We start from the raw sequence: 20,964 nt of genomic DNA on the forward strand, positions 1-20,964 counted from the left end.
CACAACAAACATGACCACGACTTAGAACACAGCATTCTGATAGATCCAAAACAGAATGCAAAGCAAGGCTCTAGCTAATACCAGATCAGCCCTGTCACATGACCTTCAAACTTCTCCATTTCCACACAAAAGATAAGTCATTCTTGTAGGAAGGACACCATCTTTTTATCAAACTCCTGAGTAAAAAATAAATTATTAGGATATTAAAATGGTATTTTAGAAGAGGCTTTAAAGGCCAGAGAAGACAAAGTATGAAAAACATTCCCAAAACCCAAGAGATTAGATTTCTGCCATCTTATGTAATCTTTTAAAAGTCTTAATAAATTATCTAAATGATGTGGTTATTAAATGGTAAATAGTTATTGGTTAATAAAACGTAAATGCTCTTTACAAAACCTTCAGAGGAAGCTTACACATCATACCTTCCATATTACTGTGTGCCACGTGGAATGTTGCAGCAAAGTTCCATGAGCACCAATAGTAGAAAACAACGTCTGCCCAGCGCTCTTTCTAACTGCAGGTCGGGGATCCACACACAGCTCTCCAAGTTTGGCATACAGGCATAACCAAAGACAGTCAAATGGTGATGCAGGATGGAAAGGTCTGTTCAGCAACACCCCCTTTTCTTCTGCCTGTTTCTGCAACACTGCTTCTTCTTTGTTTAGCTCCTTTTCAATTATTTCACCTCTTTGGAAAAAATAATCTGAAATATTCCACTACAAAATAAATAAGACATATGGTGTTGTACAATAAAAAATAGGGTAATGCTTTAATGTTCATGAAAGAAATTGTCTCTTATTTTCACAAAGTATTTTGCAAAGTACATCGAGATATTAATTTCCCTACACTAGTGAAATAAGATCAGCACATAAATTTTGCAAGGTCCAAAAACTACTCTTCTTTCTCAGCTTTTAGGTTCCTGTTATGACGAATGAACTCATCATTTTAATATATTTTTTGTAAAAAAATGTATTAAAAATGAGATAATGATGAACATGCTTACAATTGCAATGTTATTTCTTTTAGTAAGGCAGGAATCATGGAGATTAAAAGTAAGATGTGCTCACTCAATTTACCTACAATTCCAAATGACAGCATGGGAGTTCAGTAAGAACCCAAAAAGCTACTTTATGGTTTTCATTTGTATAACTGGCTACAGAAAAGTTTTCATTAAAAAAGAAAAGCAAAAATGAAAGCCTGAAGCAGCATCACTGTAGGTTAATAAAAAACTCACCAGCAAACCAATTGAAGTTAAGCTAATATTTAGCTCTTGATTGTGAAGTCCAAAGCTTCCTGCAACTTCAACAACTATCTGCAGACAAGTACATGGCATGGTAGGAAGGAAGTCGGTCACAACCAGCTGAAGACACTGGAATGCAGTCCGTATTAAGGACTCTCTTAAAAAAACAAAATGAAAACAAAGCACACACACATACTCATTTCACATTTCTTCAACAGCATGGAAATATGTTGAATACAGTACCTCAGGAGACAGCATTATTAAATACAAAAAGAAAAAAATTAAATTAATGTTTTTGAGAAGAATTTGCACCACTTTAAATGGGGTTTTTGAGCTATAATTTTAAGTTGAAGCTTAAAACTCTGACGAAGTAGTTTAGTCCATGTTAACTACCTAGGGAGTTGGAAGTTTAGACTTTTAGACTTTCCAGTGGTCCTTAGCTAACTTTACATAGTGAAGTCCACTTCTCTGTTTTAGAGTTCTAAGTCTTGTTAGTTCAAATGTTTTCAAACATTAGAAAAAAGCCACAATGGAAAAACCAAAAAAAACCCAAGCTTAATTTAGGCATGATAATCTTCCAAAGAGCAAGCTGTTCTGAAGAGTTTCTCATATCAGCAGTTACAAATTACTTCAAGTATACCAAACAGGTGGGCAAAATTTGGTTTTGTTTATTAGGAAAGATGCACACTAATATAATCGTAGTTTTACTTGCTTCAATACTACATTATATCAGACAAAAACTTTTCAAAGTATATACCCTTAAATAGATCCTTAATAATTACTTTGCCTTCAGAATTTGATTCTGAATACAAACATAAAAATATAGTACAGAAAAGGTTTGCAAGAAGGAGTTCTCAGAAGAGCAAGGCCATTTGCAACTAAAATATTGTTCAGTGAGAGACAAAATGAAGGCATCAAAAGGAGTGGTGGAGTGTAGGTAACACAAATGGGGAAGCTGCATTTAAATTTCACTGCAGGGTTTTTTCAATGTTTAATGTACAACAGAAATAACTTCAAAGCTTTGTAATACAGAAACTTGGTGTCCTTCAGGATATACATCCTGGGAAAAAATTTCAGACTACAGACATGTCAGTTACCTATTCCAAAATCACAAATTAATTTTTTTTTATTAATCCTAAATCAAAATCAGATGTGGGTCATTTCCACTGTATTGTAACAGCCAACATGATATAGAAACCAGAGGAATATACAAGAAACTTCACATGGACAGTAATGGTTTAACTAATAGTTCTCTAATATGATGAATACTGCAGAGAAACATCCATCCTACCATGTAAGATCAAAGTATTTACTATTGCTATACTGATGGAGAATAGACTCACACAATACTTTCCCCCATACTCATTAGAGGAGTCTTTAAAGTGAAACAGACCCAAAACTGCTGCAGTTCCCCCTCCAGTACACAGTTTCAGAGGTATGTGACCCTCAAGGACTCTAAGAGAAAAGAGAAGGAGGCAGGAAATCAAAGTATAGTTCCACTACTCATTCTGAAGTACTGAGCTAATGCGAAAGTAACCTGTCTTTCTAAACTTCAAATGCAAGGCTACAAGAACAAATTCAGAACAGTTTTTCCAAATTAAGGTCCCACACTGCTATGTGCTTGAAGAAAGGTTTTCAAGTCTCTCATGCAGGTAGTAACAGTGATACAACTCTTCAAATTGTGGAACTGTCCTTGGTGTTACAGGTGACCACAAAAAGATAACTATAAATAGAAGAAACTTAAGCTCAGTGAGAAATCTTAAGATTGTGTAGGGCTTTATCTATGCTTAAAATGAACAGAGGCTTTCCACTGAAAAAGACTTCACAGACAGGCTTCCTTTTGTTTGGCAGGATACTACTGTACAATCCAGAAGTGACCAAAGCATGGTTTTTTGTTATCAAAACAGAATTTTCTGTTTTTATAAAAGCCTGAAAAGCAGTTCTCCAGGAAGGTAAATGGACTCTGTCCTGGAATCCAGGATGTTCACTGACTGATCAGAGGGAAGACAGTCAGTCTTGTGGTCAGTAAGTTAATATTTAAAGTACAATAATAGCATCTGCATCTAGTACTCACAGCTGTAACTTAGGTAAGAAATTAAGTTTTTTTCTCAAGGAAAAGGAGGCATGCTTTTTTTTTCCCCTACTCTACTTAATATGATGGGGACAAACAGTGCTATGTAGGTGAAGTAGATTATTCCATATACTTTGTGGAGGAGACTAAGAGATAACACAAGATGTTAGTAACATCTTGAGATATCAGCCAGTGAGATATGGGTTTGAGATTTAATGGGATCTGAAGACTGTCTTGAAAAGGAATTTGTGGTGGTTCTTGTCCATCACTAAAACAGTGAAAATCAAAAGGCATGCAGGAATAGGTTGCACCAAGTGTGGAAACAACAACTACCAAATGAAGCTTAATTACAAAAAAGAGGATGCTCACAACAAAGAATGCCAAAATCCTTGGGAATTTTGGTAGGTACTACTGACAATGCAAACAATACTGGTCCAAGAGCAAAATCCTTCAAGCATTTGAAGGGGCTTTAAGCTTTTATATGACCAGAAGACTAAAGCTAAGGTGAGACAAAAGGAGAGCTATGCCAAGGAGAATTCTACTGACACTAGAATTATGTGATGACCCATCCTGCTGCTAGTCTTGACTAGCACCTAAAAAACCAAGGTGGATTGAGTGTGTGGGTATAATTCTTGGTGCTTACAGTCACAAAGGCAGATGTTCAATTCATTGCTCATTTCAAAAATACTCATTGCAACTTCATCTCTCACTTTGCCTTGTGAGCAGAGAACCAAGTCCACCTCTGCTGGCAACAGAGTCAATTGTCTAAGTCAAGGGATTCGCCCACAGCCAGTAAATAATCTTCCATCCTTCTGCTACCAGCAACCATTTAGGTAGGAAGGCTTCAAGAAAAAGAGACAGCTATCAGAAGAAAACACACATTAGAGACTACTAGAAGATTTAAGAAGAAAAAGAAACAATAGATTAACTGAGCGAGAGCTGATTCACACAGAAGTATCGGCAAGCATCAGAGAGATGTGTCCACCACATGGTCAAGATCAAATGAAATGGCACACTGACTGTATACTGCATGCTGACTACAGGAGAATGTAGACTGGAATAATATTCTGGTCATTTGGAAGATTAATTCAGTAAAATAAACAGTGCTTCAAGAAGAATTAAAAAGTGTACTTTTGCTGAGTAAATTTTTTCACAAGCCGAAAATCACATTGAAACTATGATTATTGAAGTGGCTATTAAAGTACAAAAATACAAGCAGAATTTTTTCTACTGTTCTTATCTTACATGAGTTTAAAATTTTATTTCCACCACTTACCCCTGATCACTTTGGATTGCCCCCATGACTCCAAGCACCAATGGCCAGCCAGGTCCTAGGCTGTCACCCTGACTCTGTAAAATCTGTAGCACACACTCCAACTGCTTGATCCTGATATCAGGATGACTAATGTTTGACAGCTCCTTTAGTGGATTCAATAAAAGCAACTGCAGTCTCTAAAAGTAAACAGTAAAGCATATTAAGGATGCTAACATTTAACTGATTCTTAAGTATTTTTATGTATGAGTGAAAACCTCCAGTACAAATTAAAGATTCATTGAATTAACTCAGTAGCTCACTCACTAAATGCTCAAATTCAGATCATAAAGGGTCTTTGCAGAAAATCTACCTTCCTGACTCCTGTTCTCCAGGTTCCTCAGGAAGCAGCTACAGATGCTACTACAGTTGCATAAAAAGTGTCATGCAACTTTATGCTTACTCAGCAGGGCTACACTCAGCTTCCTCAAGAGTCCATGGAAAAATATCCAATGACTATCAGTAAAAATATTAGAATATTTTATTAATCATGGATTGAACTGCTATAATTGAGAAGGTTAGGCAAAACACATTTTCTACCTGCCACAGAATCAATCACATATATACTACTAAACATTTTGTAATTGCTTTGCACTCATGGAGGTGACCCATAATTTGTACCAAGAAATGGACATAATATGCAAGCATCACTCTTAGTCAGGTATTTGAAAAATGGAAGAGGATAGTTTATTAGAATGCTTGTGGTGGTCCACAATAGTTACATCTGAGTGTTACAGTCAATGACTTTATATACTCAATAGCAAAGCTGCTTTAAGAATGAAGGGGGAAAGCATCTGCTTTTAAACTTACTTTACCTGGTTTTGAGATAATGGAGGATCATGTCTGAATGTCAGTCCTGCTTTAATGAGAGAAGTTAAAGCTTCTGCTCCCCATTCTCTCATTCTGGAGTTGGGATGCTGACAGACCTGAAAACACACCAATGTTTTGTTTAAAGACACTTTTATTTAACCAACATATATAATACATTAAAAACTGGTATTTTAATTATATTATAACGTACATACAATAGTATAACAATAATACAATAGATCTCTAAATGGTAAAATTTGGCTTGAGAGTAAAAAAAGAAATCTTTTGGAAAGACGTACCTTCTGAATAAGGAAGCAATAGGAAGCAGTGAAAGACACAGAAGGAAACATAATGAAAATTACATATATCATTCAAGTAAATAAATTTTCCAAAATGAATAAACTAACTGCTAATTCTGATAATGATTGCTTAAAAAGCACCAAACAACCCTTCAACAAATGCCTAAGAGCCTCAGGTTTAACTTAACCTAAAGCTACAAAATTGGAATTTTCACACACTGCTTAACATAATCAAGTGAGGAGCACAACAGCAGCCAACAAAGAGTCTTCTATATTCTCAAATACAAAAAGTAACTACATATTGAAGACAAAATAAACCTCACACTCCCTTTATTTTAAAAACTTGACAAAGCAACAGTGAGCATCTTTAAACTTGAGTTTCAAATGCGTATCTTAGTTTCTCTTTTTCTCTAAGTTCTCTAAACCTAACAACTTTTCTAATTGCTTTTTTAGAATATAAGACTTACAAACACTGTGCATATTCATTTCTTAGATAGCTTGTATGAACTGTGCTGTGTATCTAATACATTACCCTCACACTAATATGGGAAGTGTACAGTTTCACTGACCACTCCATAATCATTCCCACCCCCCTTCCAGCCCTAGCTCTGATGGTGTGAGAACCCAGAGTCAAGTCCAAGGCAGTCTCATAAAGAAGGCTGATGCCTTTTATTGGTGTACCATTCTCCTCTCAACCACTAGCCAAACTGAAAAGGTGAACAATGTAAAAGAGATAGCTTAACATTTAAAAATGTGGACAAGAAATAACCACTCTACTGATTAAATTACATTTAAAAAATTTTATATAAAATAAAAAGAGTAAATTAGAAGTACTTCATGCTGTGATTCTGTCCAGATGACCAGTTCCAGAACCAGGGAACAAGCTATTCCCTCAGGTTGTGTTTAATTTAATCATAGCTGATGTTTCCTCCTTCCTTATTGTAGCTCAACAACTTAGGTTTAAAAGGAAATAAGGCAGTACACTTTGAAAGAAAATGGAAGACTCTGTATTTCCTACAAAACAGTGGCAGATTATCTGCACTGCATAGGTAACAGACTGAAACAGACTGCTCCCTAGATGAAAACAGTCTCAAGATGTGGATGGTGAACCTTATTGTTTTGCAGGGCAAAAAATAAACAAGAGAAAGAGATGCCTGTGCTTTAAGTCTTTAAACCCAGAAGTATCTATTTTTTTCTTCTAGATAAAGCAAAATGTGGCTTCCATAAAAAGATATGGCCAATCCTTGATACTGGTTGAAACAATGCACTGGTGCTAAGGAAGTATCTGATACATCCTGAATTATGAGGAAGAAAAGCCTTCTCCTTTACCTACTCTAAAACACACATTTATTACATTTTATTCTCCTGTATATTTGTGTGGAGAATTAAAACTACAGTTACATTCAATCATCTGTTTTGGGTTTTCAATTCAAAATGTAAGGTTTTTTCCTTCATATTTTTCATGTTGAAGTTAAAATACTGAAAAAATTGAAACAGGATTGTGACATTTTTATACTTGAACAGTATTCTCTTAAAGAAAGTAATCAGAAGTTAGCTTAAATATTAAAAAAAACAAACAAATAAACAACCCTTTCTTAATAAATCTCCTGGCTTCAATTCTAGGAAGATTCTATCTCAGAATCATCCTAAATATTTGTACTGTGTGAAATAATAAATTTGTGCTAAATAGTAAATTTGCGCTACCTTAATTAGAACAAATATGTGAAGTATAATTACTTGATCTTTTTAGACACTGCTGTGTCAAAAACATATAAAGAGTGACAGCACCATAAAGAAAAAGTTACCAAGAGATACTAAAATATTGTAATTTAAATATAATAAATTCACTTTTAAATCCAAACCATAATGCATTCAAGTAGCAACAATAAAGTGCCTGAAGTAAAATATATAATTATAATTCATATTTTTTTTTAAATTACGCATTAACAACATATTTCCACGAGATTTTCATTAATCCAAACTAAATTCCAGTACAAGTGATAAAAGCCATTAGTTACCTCCAGAAGATGACCGGTCAGAGGTCTCCAAAGAATCTCAATCCTGTGCATGTTAACCAGTCCCGTTTCCAGTAATTTAGCAACAGCAAAAAGTGATGGTTCCTTAATGAAAGGGAATTGGAGCAGGTGACTGAGGCAGCTGCCACAAGGCGTTTTGGGGGGGTCATTTCTAAGGCGCGGTGCCGCAGGGCGGCCACACGGGGGCAGCAGGCTGACAAAAAGCAGCACGGACGGTCCCTAGCAGCTCGCCTCGCACAGCCCCTCCCTCCGACCGGCCTTGTAGCGTGACTGCCCAGCGCAACAGCCTCTCCCCATGCAACTCCTCAGATTATATATATGTGGAAAAATCTGGAATATTTCATTTCATAATGCCCTAATTATTTATCTTTCATTTGCTCTATAAATTCTTTGCAGGAGTATGATAAATTTCCCATTCATTAAACCTATCCGCAAATATTTGTCATAAGCTTCATTCAATTTTACTTTTTTTTAAGATCGACATATAGTCAAAATGACTGTTGCACTGAAATCATTATCTCTTCCCATTTCTGCTGATTTTTTACTCCAATTTTCAACTGCTTTTAAACACAAACTTTGCTTATTAAATTAATTCTTTGTTGCTGTAATAGCAAAATATTATAAAACATGTTCTCTGCCTTAATTATCTCTAGTGTAACAGATTAAGGACAAGCTTTCAGAAACTCTCCTCTGGGATAAGATTATGACTAGGAGAATATATATTCAATCTTATCAATCACAGGGTCTTCAACCTTTCTGGGATAAAGGTTGTTTACTGAAGCCAACATGACTACTAACTATGGTTTCCCAAGTAAATATGACTTACCAGGTTTTTAAATACCTAACTGTCAGGCTTTCTCTGAAGTACATTGTAAGAGAAAATTGAAATGAAAATGAGCATCTCACAGAACATACTGTGCTACTTAGCATCCCTAACCTCTGAAATTACATGGGCTTTTAGAAGTTTCATCCACCCACAACCTTATTAATGGAAACACATGACATTCCTTAAAAAGCACAGGAACGCAGTGAGGATGTTCAGAGAATGTAGTAACTGTATGAACCATTAAAAACAAGACCTTCTCTGGTTCATATTTTGTTTTTTAATCTAGAGCATGAAAGGTATTACTGGTTTTAGTATTAGGAATACTTAATTAAAGAATAAATGTACAAGTCTTCTGCCTGTTTCATAAAAACATCTAAAAAAATAAACAACTTTTTTATACCTTATTGTTTCCATAGGCCATATCCATGGCTTCCAGGGACAAGGAGCAAAGGGCATTTATTAAGTGATGTAAAGACACATCGTCAAGGTACCTGAAAAATAACTGCTATCAAAACACTGTCAAGTTTGATATACATATATTATTTTAATTACAAGATAAGGTTTCTTACTGTGAGTTTTCAAAAAGCTTTGAAATCATACTGGATATAGATGGCAGATCAGTCATAACCGCTGTAGTCAGAACCTTGAATAAAAGACAGAAATATGTCTTACAGATTGCAACAGAAAAAAAATATATATATATATTATATATATAATATATAATCATTAACTGCAAAACAAACAATCATGCTTACTGTGCTTGGCCCTTCCACAGCTCTCCCAGGTTTTAATGCACCCCCAACACTAGGCTTCAGTCCCAGAATCCATACAAGATGCTGAAAAATACAAAAGGCTCATTTTTGAGGCAGAGAAGAAAATAGCATTGCACTCAAGCTAGCCACCAAACAGAACTCAAGAGAAATGCTACAGTACTTATTCAAGGCAATTCACAGAACACCATGAGAAGACTGAAAGCTTCTTCTATTGCTCACTGAGCAATCGAAAACCAAATTACAGCAAAACACCAAGGCATAACAGCAAAGCATAAATATTTCCTCACAGGAAATATTACCTGAAGGGTAGCCAGGACAAGTTGCCATGATGTACCAAGAACAGCTCCATGGAAGTGAGCTAGGTTGAGTAATGTCCTCATACACTGGATATTTTTTGATGTCAGCTAAAAAAAAAACAACAACCAAACAGCCATCCAATTTTTATTATTCATAATGATAGTGTTTCTAGCAAACTTCCAATTTTTACTGAAGTGCTTTAAAATTACATTTTGTTTGCACTACTGAAATATATTTTTTTAGAGAAGTAGTTCAGTATTTCTCCTTCTTCTCTCAGCCTTATCTTGGTGAAGCTGAATATGAGCACTTGAGTGCAGCATCCAGCTCTGCAGTCCCCAACACTGGAAGGACATTGATCTGTTGGAGGCCCACCAAGATGTTCAGAGGGGTAAAACACCCCTCCTATGAGGAAAGGTTGGGAGAATCAGGATTGTTCAGCCTGGAGAAGAGAAGGCTTAGGGATGACCTAATTGCCTAATTACCTGAAAGGAACTTCCAGGAAAAACAGGGCAAGACTATTTACAAGAGCATGTAGTGACAGGACAAGAGGGAATGGCTTCAAATTGAAAGAGAACAGGTTTCAGTATCAGGAAAGAAATCTCTACTTTGAGGCTGGTGAGTCACTGGAACAGGTTGCCCAGGGAAGAAGTCAATGCCTGATCCCTGGCAGTGGTCAAGACCAGGCTGGATGGGGCTTTGAGCAAGCTGGTCTAGTGGAAGGTGTCCCTACACATGGCAAGTGGGTTGGAATGAGATGATCTTTAAGATCATTTCTATCCCAAACCATCCTGTGACTCTCTGATTTGATCACTGCCCTCTCCTCCCAGTTTCACATTGTTATCAGACACAAGTTCAAGTACTCCAGCTTAATTGCATCAACTCCACAAAAATCAGTCTATCTTAAATGAACTTTCACACACAGGCACATAACACAGCTGAGATGTAGAGTTTTCCAAGTGGAATGGATAAGAATTTCAGAGCTAGAAGTCAGAAAAAAACAAGAATAAGAATTCTTTGCAATTAGATAACTTTACTGTCCAGGACTGTTCCAAATGAAAGCCTTAGGACAATAGACCAGCTCACCATTATTTGTAAGAATGCTGTGCATCTGTAGCCTGGTTTTGAGACACACTGAGATGCAGAAAGTAGTAGTTAAGTAAAGTAAGATCACTTACAAGTTTTACTTACCATAACTGTTCCCTGTGGCTGAAGAGCTAAGGGTTGCCCTACTGCTACAACTTGCTGGTGAGACTCACTTGAGGGACTAATCATTTGAACATTCTGTCCCTGAATGGAATATGCTGGAGGGAAATTGAAAACAGAAGGAAAAAAATCTCCTAAATTTAAAATCCAGTATTTACTTGTAGTAAGAACTACCTTCTGGCAAACAGACTCCACAAAATTTCTTTACGGTGTTAGCTTTAGCATACCTCACTTTGAGACCTTTGGTTATATTTAGATTACAGTGTCATTGCCCTAGAGATTTAAAGATCTTGCAATTACTCCCTGTTTCTAACTATTAGACATTGCTTGTGATACATTTATACATTTTATGTCAAGACTGAAATATTTATGCTTAAGATATGAGCATTAGACTGTCTCAACTCAGTTTTTTATAGTAATTGTGTGTAAATGGCATCACTGTGTGCTACCACTGTACCAGTACACTCAGAAAATGACAGTGCCATTGATGCTGTATCATGATATTTTTTCAATATGGGACTCTAGGACACCCATTTTATAACTCAATTGTAAAAAGAAGAGCAACCTACACAAAAGAACTGAGGTTCCCTTCTTTGTTTTTATAGGTATCTGTGTAGTTCAGTCATGTGTTCTTAAGTTCTTAACAGACTTACAATCTAATAATACACTTAGCTGGTACTGGTACACTGGACTGAAGTAAAGGTGCTGGTCCTTGTTCCCAGTGTAAGATATTTTTGTTTTATATTAGGAGCTCTAATGTTAGATGCATCTGTATATTTTTCAGGTAGTTGCTTTTCTTAGTAAGTAGTAATTCACTTTCAAAGTTAGAAACAGAGTACATCCTAAACCAGGATTTATATATTAAATTAAATCATAAATTCATATATTATGAATTACAACATTCTCTCAAGATGTGGGATGCATCAATTCAGCTTTTTGTAGGCTATAGAGAGCCCAGAACTTAGATCTTCCATTTATGCATAAGCATTACCATCACCAGACAATTGTAGATAAGACTGTAGTACATCACAAATGTAGGATGTTCTAGCCAAAGCTTTAGAATCCAAGTTGCCCAGAGACCTCTTCAGATTTTGAATGCCTTAATTACACATCCTAGCAGATCTTTACAGTGGTAGACAGATCTCAGAATTTGAACTTTTGACATATGTGAATCTTTCAGGAAATTTTAGGTGGATCAGAATGATAGTAAGCAAATGCTGCAAAACTTATCAGTTCTGGAAAGCAGGTGATCTAGGTGCTGTCTGAGGATTCTAACTTACTTTAATATAGCCAAATACTACAGTTGCATATCTTTGGAACCACATCCCCAAAAAAATTTGGTTTAGAGGACAATACAAAGAAACAGAATTAAGAAAAATGTATATATTTACATTTGCTGGACAAAGCTGCAGTTGTGCTGTTCAATACAGTAAGGGCATAGTGAGGAGGCAAAGATCCTTTGCAAATGGCAGTGATAAAGGCATCTCTTGATGTTACAAGGCCCAGTCTTCCACAAAGTGCAGCCATGGTCAATTCTGCTTTTAGAATATTTTCAGTGGCAGCTTCATCAGTGCTGAAAGAGTACACATTGTTCAGCAAGAATTAATACAGAACACAGAGGCAAGTAGCTAACCAAAACTGAAAGCCATAAAAACATATACTTTAAACCCATTAACAGTATAAATATTGAAAAACGAGCATAACCAATCAACAAAGTTCTTCAGAACCACTTCCTACAAAATTGAACTTTACTTTTCAGTGACTTGGTAATGATATTAAATTTAAACTAATTTCAGAAAATGGTGTTTGATTACAAAAGGCCCTTTGAAAGAGTCAATTAATTTACCACAGTCATTTCCTAGTAAAAAGTTTTTCCACTTTAAAGATTAGATAGTACTAACAAGTACCAAGACATTACTTAGTCTCTTACTTGCAGTAATCAGGACCTGGAATCACTTCAATATGTTGAAACATACAAGCAAAGTAAAAAGAAATAAAGATAATTTAAATAGTTTAAATGCAACCCTTTGAAAATGCAGTTAATTGTTCTGTATTGAAATACATTAAAGGTTTATGTTGGACTTCTGTGTCATTTAGCCACTCAGTCTAAGCCACAAACCTGACTGCTCAGATGCCATGAACAGCACTTGTGCTCACAACTGTCAATTTGTCTAGTATTAAAAGTCAGTTCAAAATATAGCTTGGAATATCAACTTAGAAAAATCAAGAGAAATGAAAGACCAGATACCTTGCATCAAGTAGAAGGGATAGAGCAGCCAGAAGACCACACCAACAAGCGTTCACCATTTCTTCCCAGACAGCTCTGCTGACTTAAAAGAAATATATGAACTTTTTAATAGCAGAAACACAGTGGTTTCCTTAATAACTTTCAACTGTATCATAAACAAAATGCTTACTAGGGCATTTTTTGAAGTGTGTTTCTGTACGCATGTTTACACAGCCACATATATGTGCACACAGAAACACACACCAGTATTATTCAAACAGCTTGCATTTAAGGTAACATTTCTGAGGTAAAAAAAAAAAATCACCCGGTAATGCCTCTTCTAAATAGCATTAAAAACCCCATCAAAATCCAATTTACTATGGTATATATAACCATTTTTGATCTTTTTCTGTAAAAATAAACATTCAGAAATGCAAAATTATGGGATAAGAAACTCACTGAAATTTTGCAGCGAAGTAAAAATACTCTCCCGTGGTATCTATAATTCTCCATAACTTTTTTGTTTCTTTTATTTAAGAGGGAAAAAGGTACCGGCCCAGCCAAGGGGCAGCTGCCCAGCCCATGTGCACCTCCGTCTCTGCCCCACAGCGCCACGGAGAGCGCCCCTCTCCTGAGGCAGTGCCCAGGATGATGATCTCTGCTTCCCCCTGTCCATTTGGCACCCCCAGTGCCTTGGCTCACACTTCAGCTGTACTGCCTTGGCTTCCTGGGGCACCAAAACTCACTGCTCAAACACAAGTCTTTCTGTACATACAAACACCCCTGTACAGATTCATATGCTCCACAGAGACAATCCTCACTTCACAGCAGTTCTGCTTTTAAAGAAGTCCTTCTCTATATAATGCATTCTTACTACAAATTTCTCCATTAAAACATTCCTTTTATCTTGTCACTAGAAATATATTTTTCTTTCAACGTGGTCATAACTCCATTTCTGTCTCTTGAGACCTTAGATCTTGGTGTTCTGCTTTTGGCTTAACACTAAGTCAAGTATTTTTTTAAATGGAATTGCTGTTCCATTAAAAAAAACCACACTTCACAGAAAGTTTTTATATATAAATAAGAAGCAATAAATTTAAGCAAAAAGCATGAAATTTTAAAATCTGCTTTCGGTAAAACTGTTGTATTTCACATAGTGTTTGCATTTTCAAATACCTAGTTCTTTCTCTGATTGGTCAGAAACAGACTGCAAATCTTGCTCTGAAGACTGTGCTGGTAATGAAGCTGCCTCTGTTGTGGCTTGAATGACAGTTTCTGCCTCTCCCAACTCTCCTTCGATCATGGTAGTGATACCACGGACAAGATCCAGCAAACAGTGAAATGCCACTGACATTGCATAGCCCTCAGGAATTGTAGGTGGCTCAACTTTGTCCAGCATCTCCAAACTAAAAAATTGAAAACATGACAAGTGTGTAGCAGTACCACTATTATTGTTTTTAAAAACAATAATAAAAAACAAGATTTCAAATGAATGCTAAGTACAAACAGATCCCAAATACTTCAAGATTTATAGCAACTCAAGAAAAAAAACCTTTAAGTCATTAGGTAAAAGAGTAAATGAATGACTAAATAACAAAGTAACCAAAAGGGGACAAACCCCGAGTATAGATCTGCAAAAATATTTCTAAAAATATACTAACACATATAAGCAAGCATAAAGAATAATTCTACTTGTATTATCATTTTACTTAAAGCAACTGCAACAGAACTTATTCAGAAGAATATAAGTATCTAGGAACAAAAGAGGAAATACATCAGGAAATCATGACAGTGTGAGCACAGTTATAACAATCTGAGGACAAGCCAGACATTCTATTATCATTATCTTTGAGTCCACGTGGCTAGAAAAGCCTGTCCATAGCTAGGTATTACATGGCCAAATACTCATCACCTACATGCACAGGTAAACAATGGAAGTTATTTGTACAAAGAGGATATGTCTACATGATTCACTGCTGTAAAGCATGCAATTAAAACATCACTGTGCTGGAACAGCAGTCTCATTGCCACTTTTCTCCATCCTTTACTTTAAAAGAACTGCTTTTAAAGAACTGCTGAGTTACAAATCCAACAGAAATTGTAGCTGACACAGCAGCATCTATACAAGTAGAGACAATCTGTTACAAAAACTACCTGCTACCCCAACAATCATTATTTCATCATTTTTTTACTCTACAAACTACTTTTAAAAAAGATATATATTCCAGCTAAAATATACCAAAGACACCTTTATACTCTAGTGTCACCACTCCTGAATGCACAAAAATTTTTCCTTCTCCCAAACTTCAGTTATTACCGTGCCACACTTCAGTCATTACCTCTAATTTCCTGAAGATAGCTGCCTCAGATATCTAGGGGAGTAGGAACTACAGCTAAATCAGATGGTCAGCATTTCATTCTCTATATACAAGTAAGTGTGAATATATATACAAGTCTAATTAAAATTATTAGTGGGTTTTATAGTTACAATATATTTGTGAGGTAGAGGCCACATCCTTTTACTTTTGAAGATAGAAAATGCTAACTACTGAAGAAATTATATGAGTTGTTATTGTTAAACAGCAATGGTTGTGAAAAGTCTTAAATAGTTTGTCTATTCCACTTAAAAGCATTTAGTTCCTTAAGTAAAGGGGAAGAGAAGGCATAGTGGTCTGTGGAGAAACTTGTGTAAAAGTATGAGATGTGGCCATTGTTTGAAAATCTAATGGCAGCAGAAGAGAATTTGTGCTAGAATGTGACACATTACAGCAAGTTATCTCCTTACATACAGGGACTACAGACAAAAGTACAAGTTAGGAGAAAAAAACTGCTGTGAAATGCTTGTGACTACATCTTATACAAAAGAATAAATGCAAAAATTATTCGAAGAAAATCACAGAGTCACTTCAGGTATCCAAAGGTACAACACAAGCAAGTTTAGACCAAAACAGGAGACTATGAAAGTGGCTGCAAGGTTCTTGATGCAGTTAAGAATAGATAGCAAGAAAAAAGAAAAGGAAGAAAAGTGGAAGTTGTAGTAGCTGACCAAATTAAAAATTTGTATTATTTGAGAACAGGCAGGTAAACTAAAACAACATTTATGTCCATTGCTGGAACAAAAAGTCAACACATACACATTAACTATTGAAATCTGAGGATGATTTTTTTTTCTTCTGCATCTCAGAAGAAAGGCAGATAAAGGAGTTCCTATCCTAAAAATATTGAGATCCAGGCTATTTGCAGATTTCACTGAATTTTAGTATGCCAAAATTTTATGGTGGTACAAATAACTTCAGGTTTGGAAGCACTTGCCCCTCAATGGTCATGACTGACATGAAAAAAAATTGCACCATTTAAAAAGTAACATCGTATTTGCAGCTTTAAACTGAGAACACCATCTCCATTGCACAAAGTCATGACAAAATAATTTGCCATTCTAAGGAGCATTCAGAATGTAGCCTTGGTATATAGGTCAATATATTGTTTGAAATGACAACCAGACCAGTATCTACCACAACATCTTGCTCAATTAAAACTGTAAATACAGTAAAGCTGGTGTGAGAAAGCTATTTTTCATTCCCACTGATGTCCTGTGTGCTTAATGCCCTTCATGTTTGCCATTACAAAATGCAGCAACAGGTTTTCCAAAATTGTTCTATACTACAGGGAAGCCTAAAAGTGAAGAGTTAGTACAGGTAATATGGCAGGAAAACAAAATCCAACTGATGCTAAAACCATAGGGGACGTTCCAATGAGAATCCAGGGCATGCAGAAAAAAACAGCAAAAAGACCAGAACACCTCATGGCATCAACAAAGAGAAAATTCCTAATAAACTTCAACACCAGTGAAACAAAAACCTCAATATTCACTAGTAAAAAAAAACCTTACATCATCAAATTCAAAATAACAATACTTGCTACATACATTTTCAAAAAGCTAGAGGTACTCACTATGTAGCTTTGGCACTGCCTTGTACTGTTACATTCAGGATGGGTATCCAAGTGCCTCTGTACTCAAAGGCAGGTAATACAGTTGCACCTCCACCCATTCCAAGCACTCCTGGGTTTGTTTGTGCTGAGCCAGTATTCCCTGATGCATTGCTTCCTGTTCACAAAAACAAAGTGAGAAAATCAACCAATTTGTTGTCATCAACAAACATCCTTTTCTTTTTTCTACATTTAATTTTTGAGACACCAGGATTAATCTGAAGACACCCAGTTCAATAACAAAAATCAACAATAACATAAAAAACTATTTCTGAGCTCCCTCTGCTGTCTAAAACATAATCTTTTGTGCAGTTCATTGATGCCAACTGCCTAATGTCCAGTCAGAATGTAATGTTTCTGTGAAAGGTACAGAAACATTAATAACATTCTGGGAATTAATCAAACTTACACAGTCTTGATGAAACAATGTATTGTTTCAGGGAAGAGTTAGACAGATACTTGAAAGTTAAGGATTATTTACATAGTTGTTTCAAGAACTCAGTAGCTAGAAAGTTTAATCATTTTAATAACAAGCTTCCAAGATTTCAGAAATGCAAAAACCACAAGAAGAAAATCTAAGAGAATGGCAACATTTGAATCTGTTCCATGCCAAGGCAAAATAAAACAAACCCCATCAGGGAAGAGGTGACAATGTGCCAACCAACACCTAGGAAGGGACAAATTTTGATTCCAGCTGAGGAAGCCAAAAAGAAGTAGCTAAAAGAACAAGGAAGTCTGTATATATACACTTCCTTCATAGAGAAGGACATCTCTACTTACTAAGAATAGGTCCCACGAGTTCAGATTCTCTCTGAAGAGACAATGGGGACAGAGAGCAGAGTCCCCAGGATGGCAACTCACAGTGTAACTCACTGCCATTTTGGTGGGCTTGCTTTTAATATGTGAACAGTAAGCTACTAGTTTAGGCAGCAAACTCCTAACTTAGGCAATATGAATACACAGAAGCTTATGTACACAGTAACACTTAACAGACTGAAACAAAAAAATCATGCTGCTAAACACATAACGAAACACCACCACTAACACAGTTACACTGGTGTCATTTTCTATGATTCCACTGTGTAGTCACACATATGCAACTATTTTTTTATTAATCTAACTCATTAAAGTGGGTGGTAAACATTGCCCAGTATAGTAAAATTGACACAGAACTTCAGCAGATGCAACTTCCAAGTCCTATGAAACAGGTAGCCTGTTGCAAGACTGAGGCTAGAAAATCAAGTGTATAAGGAGTGCAAATGTCCAAAGCCAGGTTGGATAAGGCTTCGAGCAACCTAGTCTGTTGGAAGGTATCCCTGCCCATGGACAGGGGACTGGAACTAGATAACCTTGAAGGTCTCTTTCAACACAAGCCATTCTACAATTCCAAAACACAGCCTTCTATGAGAGGACTGTTGTTATAATCAAGAGACTCAGTTTGAGAATTACATTGCATTGATCTGCTCTTTGCATGTCAAATATGACCACAGGAGGAAAAAAGGTAGAAAAAGAAATGAATGAGGAAGTGACATAAGAAGCATTCAGAGAGAAAGAAGAAGTGAAAAGGAAAAGAGAAAACAAACTGAAATAATTATCCAGAGAAATATCAAGAGCACTAGAGGCATGACCCTACTGCACTGCTGTTTCACTTGAGGCAAAATTCAGGTTTTCAGAATGAGTATTACAGAATGGCTTCTCATATGTGCATGTTACATGGTGAAAAGTGTTCCTCTGATTTACTTTAAGACAATTAAGCTAACCTAGAAATAATACTAATAGAAATACTCTGTCAGCTGCTGTATAGACAGCTACTGACCAATAGACACTGACACAAATTTTATCATGCTTTCATCACTGCTCCCTCCAGCATGGGATTCCAATTTCATGAGTGAACACTGAAAGCTGTGAGTCTAAACCCAAACTTTTCCAGCAGTAGTAGTAGATATGATAGACAATAATTACATTTATTGTCTGGTTTTTATCTCTTTTAAGAAGGCATATCAAAAGACACCCTGACGAAATTTTTTTATGTTGCTTGTGGATGAGGACTGCTTCCAAAACTATAAGAAGAAGCAGAGAGCCTTAACTTGGGACATAAACACTTGCAAAGGCATTAACAGGATAATCATTTCTTCTTATTAAAATACAAATATACCTAGTGAAATGCCAAAAGCCTGACTGCAAGAAAAGACAATCAAGTCTTTTCAACATGTGTATGATTACAGCTTACAAAAAAGACAGAGATCATTTGTAAAATACACATCTTTCATGGTGCCTCCTGGCTCCCTCAACTCCAGTTCTGGCCTTGCACATCCAGAAGAATTAGTGATTGCCTCCCACACACTTTCTTACTACTTAAATTGTGCACTGCCATAAATGACATCCCCACACAAGGAGACTGAAAGCAGACACATTTTTTACAGTCAGAAATTAGAACTAACTCCTTCGGAATCTCCCTCTGAAAAGCTGTGAAACAAGGAGCTGGGTCACTGCAGAAACAGGAATCAAGGCAGGAGCACTGGTCTGCTGACTGGGGTCTCTGCCTTCCCCACAAACCCCCCAGGTAGATAAAATCCTCTGTTGTACCAGAGCTGAGAACACTAGTTCATCTCAAGCTAGCTTTTCACAAAAATAAACACAGAATTACAGAGCTGTACCAGAGCTGAATCAAAACAGAATTCATTATTACAAGAAAATGATGGGAAAATAAAGTGACAATAAAGATTTACCAGTTTGGTTCGGTGTTGCTGGTGTGTTCCCTGTGCTTGGTACAAGAAATAGAGACTGGATAAAGGACCCCAGTGCATTCACAATATCACGGAAAACTTTAGTGGAATGTTGCTTCATATCATATGACTGACAAAAAGACCTAGAAGGTATTTATAAAACAGAAAGTATTTGACAAATCAGGGACTAAAACAATATTTTAACAGCAACTTCACCTCCACATACACTCCAAACTGTAGACTAAAATCACATTTTAACAGCAAATATTTAAGTAAACAATAATATTTAATTTTGGTAAATGCTCCTTTGACACTGCTAAGACACAGACATACTCAAATATGTCTGTGTAATTCAGTCCTTCCTGGATAATAAGCATTGCCTAATGCATTACACAAAATTATCATGAAAAGCTTATTGCATTTAAGATTCTATACATTTGCAATGTTCTAGGAAGCATTTTCCAATAGAGAAAAATAATAAAAATATGTCCTAAACTTTGTGTAAAAGCAAAAGCCAATATATTTAATACCTTAATAGCTGAGGCTGCACACAAAGCCTGTGAATAGATTCTACTGCAACAGCTCGTAGCCACTGTGGTTTGTCTGCATCCAGAAATTTAACCAGCAATGACAGAAAGATTTCACACTCTGTTACCTAAAATATATAAATTTATAAAAATTAATAAAAATAAAAAGCTCTTACAAAATATTTTCTCAAAAAAACTTCCATCTCAGGAATCCTATCACAGCAAGTTTTGTACAGAACCTAAAAAAAATCCCTGAAATGAGTATTTACTCAGAATTATATATAAATATAACATTTTTGACAAGCTAAAATCACATATGCAATTGTACTGAAGGAGCTAAACTCCTCACAGACATTGCAATAAAGGTCATACATTTGCTACAGTAGACAAATGAAAAATATCTTTTTTAGCAAATACCCAAAACTCAGGACATAAGAACAACCGAACATGCGTTTTTATCCACATTCTGTCAACAGCTTTAGCAACTCAAGTCAAAAGCCTCTTAGAAAGAATTAACAAGGCACAGTAATCATTATTATCTAAAGGGAGGCAGAAGAATCGAAAGGTCCCCAGAACCTGAAAGGCAGTTAAATAGAGAAAAGACGACAAGTAATCCACTATGAAATTCAT

General features: G+C 36.0%; 1 protein-coding gene across 2 annotated transcripts in view; it reads right to left on the reverse strand.

The window, feature by feature from the left end:
* MON2 (MON2 homolog, regulator of endosome-to-Golgi trafficking) overlaps positions 1–20,964 on the reverse strand; it is a 67,311-nt gene that overhangs the window by 23,471 nt on the left and 22,876 nt on the right. For both annotated transcript variants that reach the window (XM_058806032.1, XM_058806030.1), the window contains exons 9-24: positions 20,338–20,462; positions 19,811–19,950; positions 17,046–17,199; positions 14,271–14,500; positions 13,116–13,197; positions 12,259–12,440; positions 10,853–10,965; positions 9,667–9,771; positions 9,350–9,430; positions 9,164–9,237; positions 8,995–9,085; positions 7,751–7,852; positions 5,439–5,549; positions 4,588–4,763; positions 1,235–1,397; positions 423–716 (exon numbers count right to left, since the gene is read on the reverse strand). In XM_058806032.1, coding sequence (XP_058662015.1) covers positions 423–716; positions 1,235–1,397; positions 4,588–4,763; positions 5,439–5,549; positions 7,751–7,852; positions 8,995–9,085; positions 9,164–9,237; positions 9,350–9,430; positions 9,667–9,771; positions 10,853–10,965; positions 12,259–12,440; positions 13,116–13,197; positions 14,271–14,500; positions 17,046–17,199; positions 19,811–19,950; positions 20,338–20,462 — 2,223 coding nt within the window. The remainder of the gene's footprint in view (positions 1–422; positions 717–1,234; positions 1,398–4,587; positions 4,764–5,438; positions 5,550–7,750; positions 7,853–8,994; positions 9,086–9,163; positions 9,238–9,349; positions 9,431–9,666; positions 9,772–10,852; positions 10,966–12,258; positions 12,441–13,115; positions 13,198–14,270; positions 14,501–17,045; positions 17,200–19,810; positions 19,951–20,337; positions 20,463–20,964) is intronic.

This window comes from Ammospiza caudacuta, chromosome 5, assembly GCF_027887145.1.
Source record: "Ammospiza caudacuta isolate bAmmCau1 chromosome 5, bAmmCau1.pri, whole genome shotgun sequence".
NCBI classification, from domain to species: domain Eukaryota; kingdom Metazoa; phylum Chordata; class Aves; order Passeriformes; family Passerellidae; genus Ammospiza; species Ammospiza caudacuta.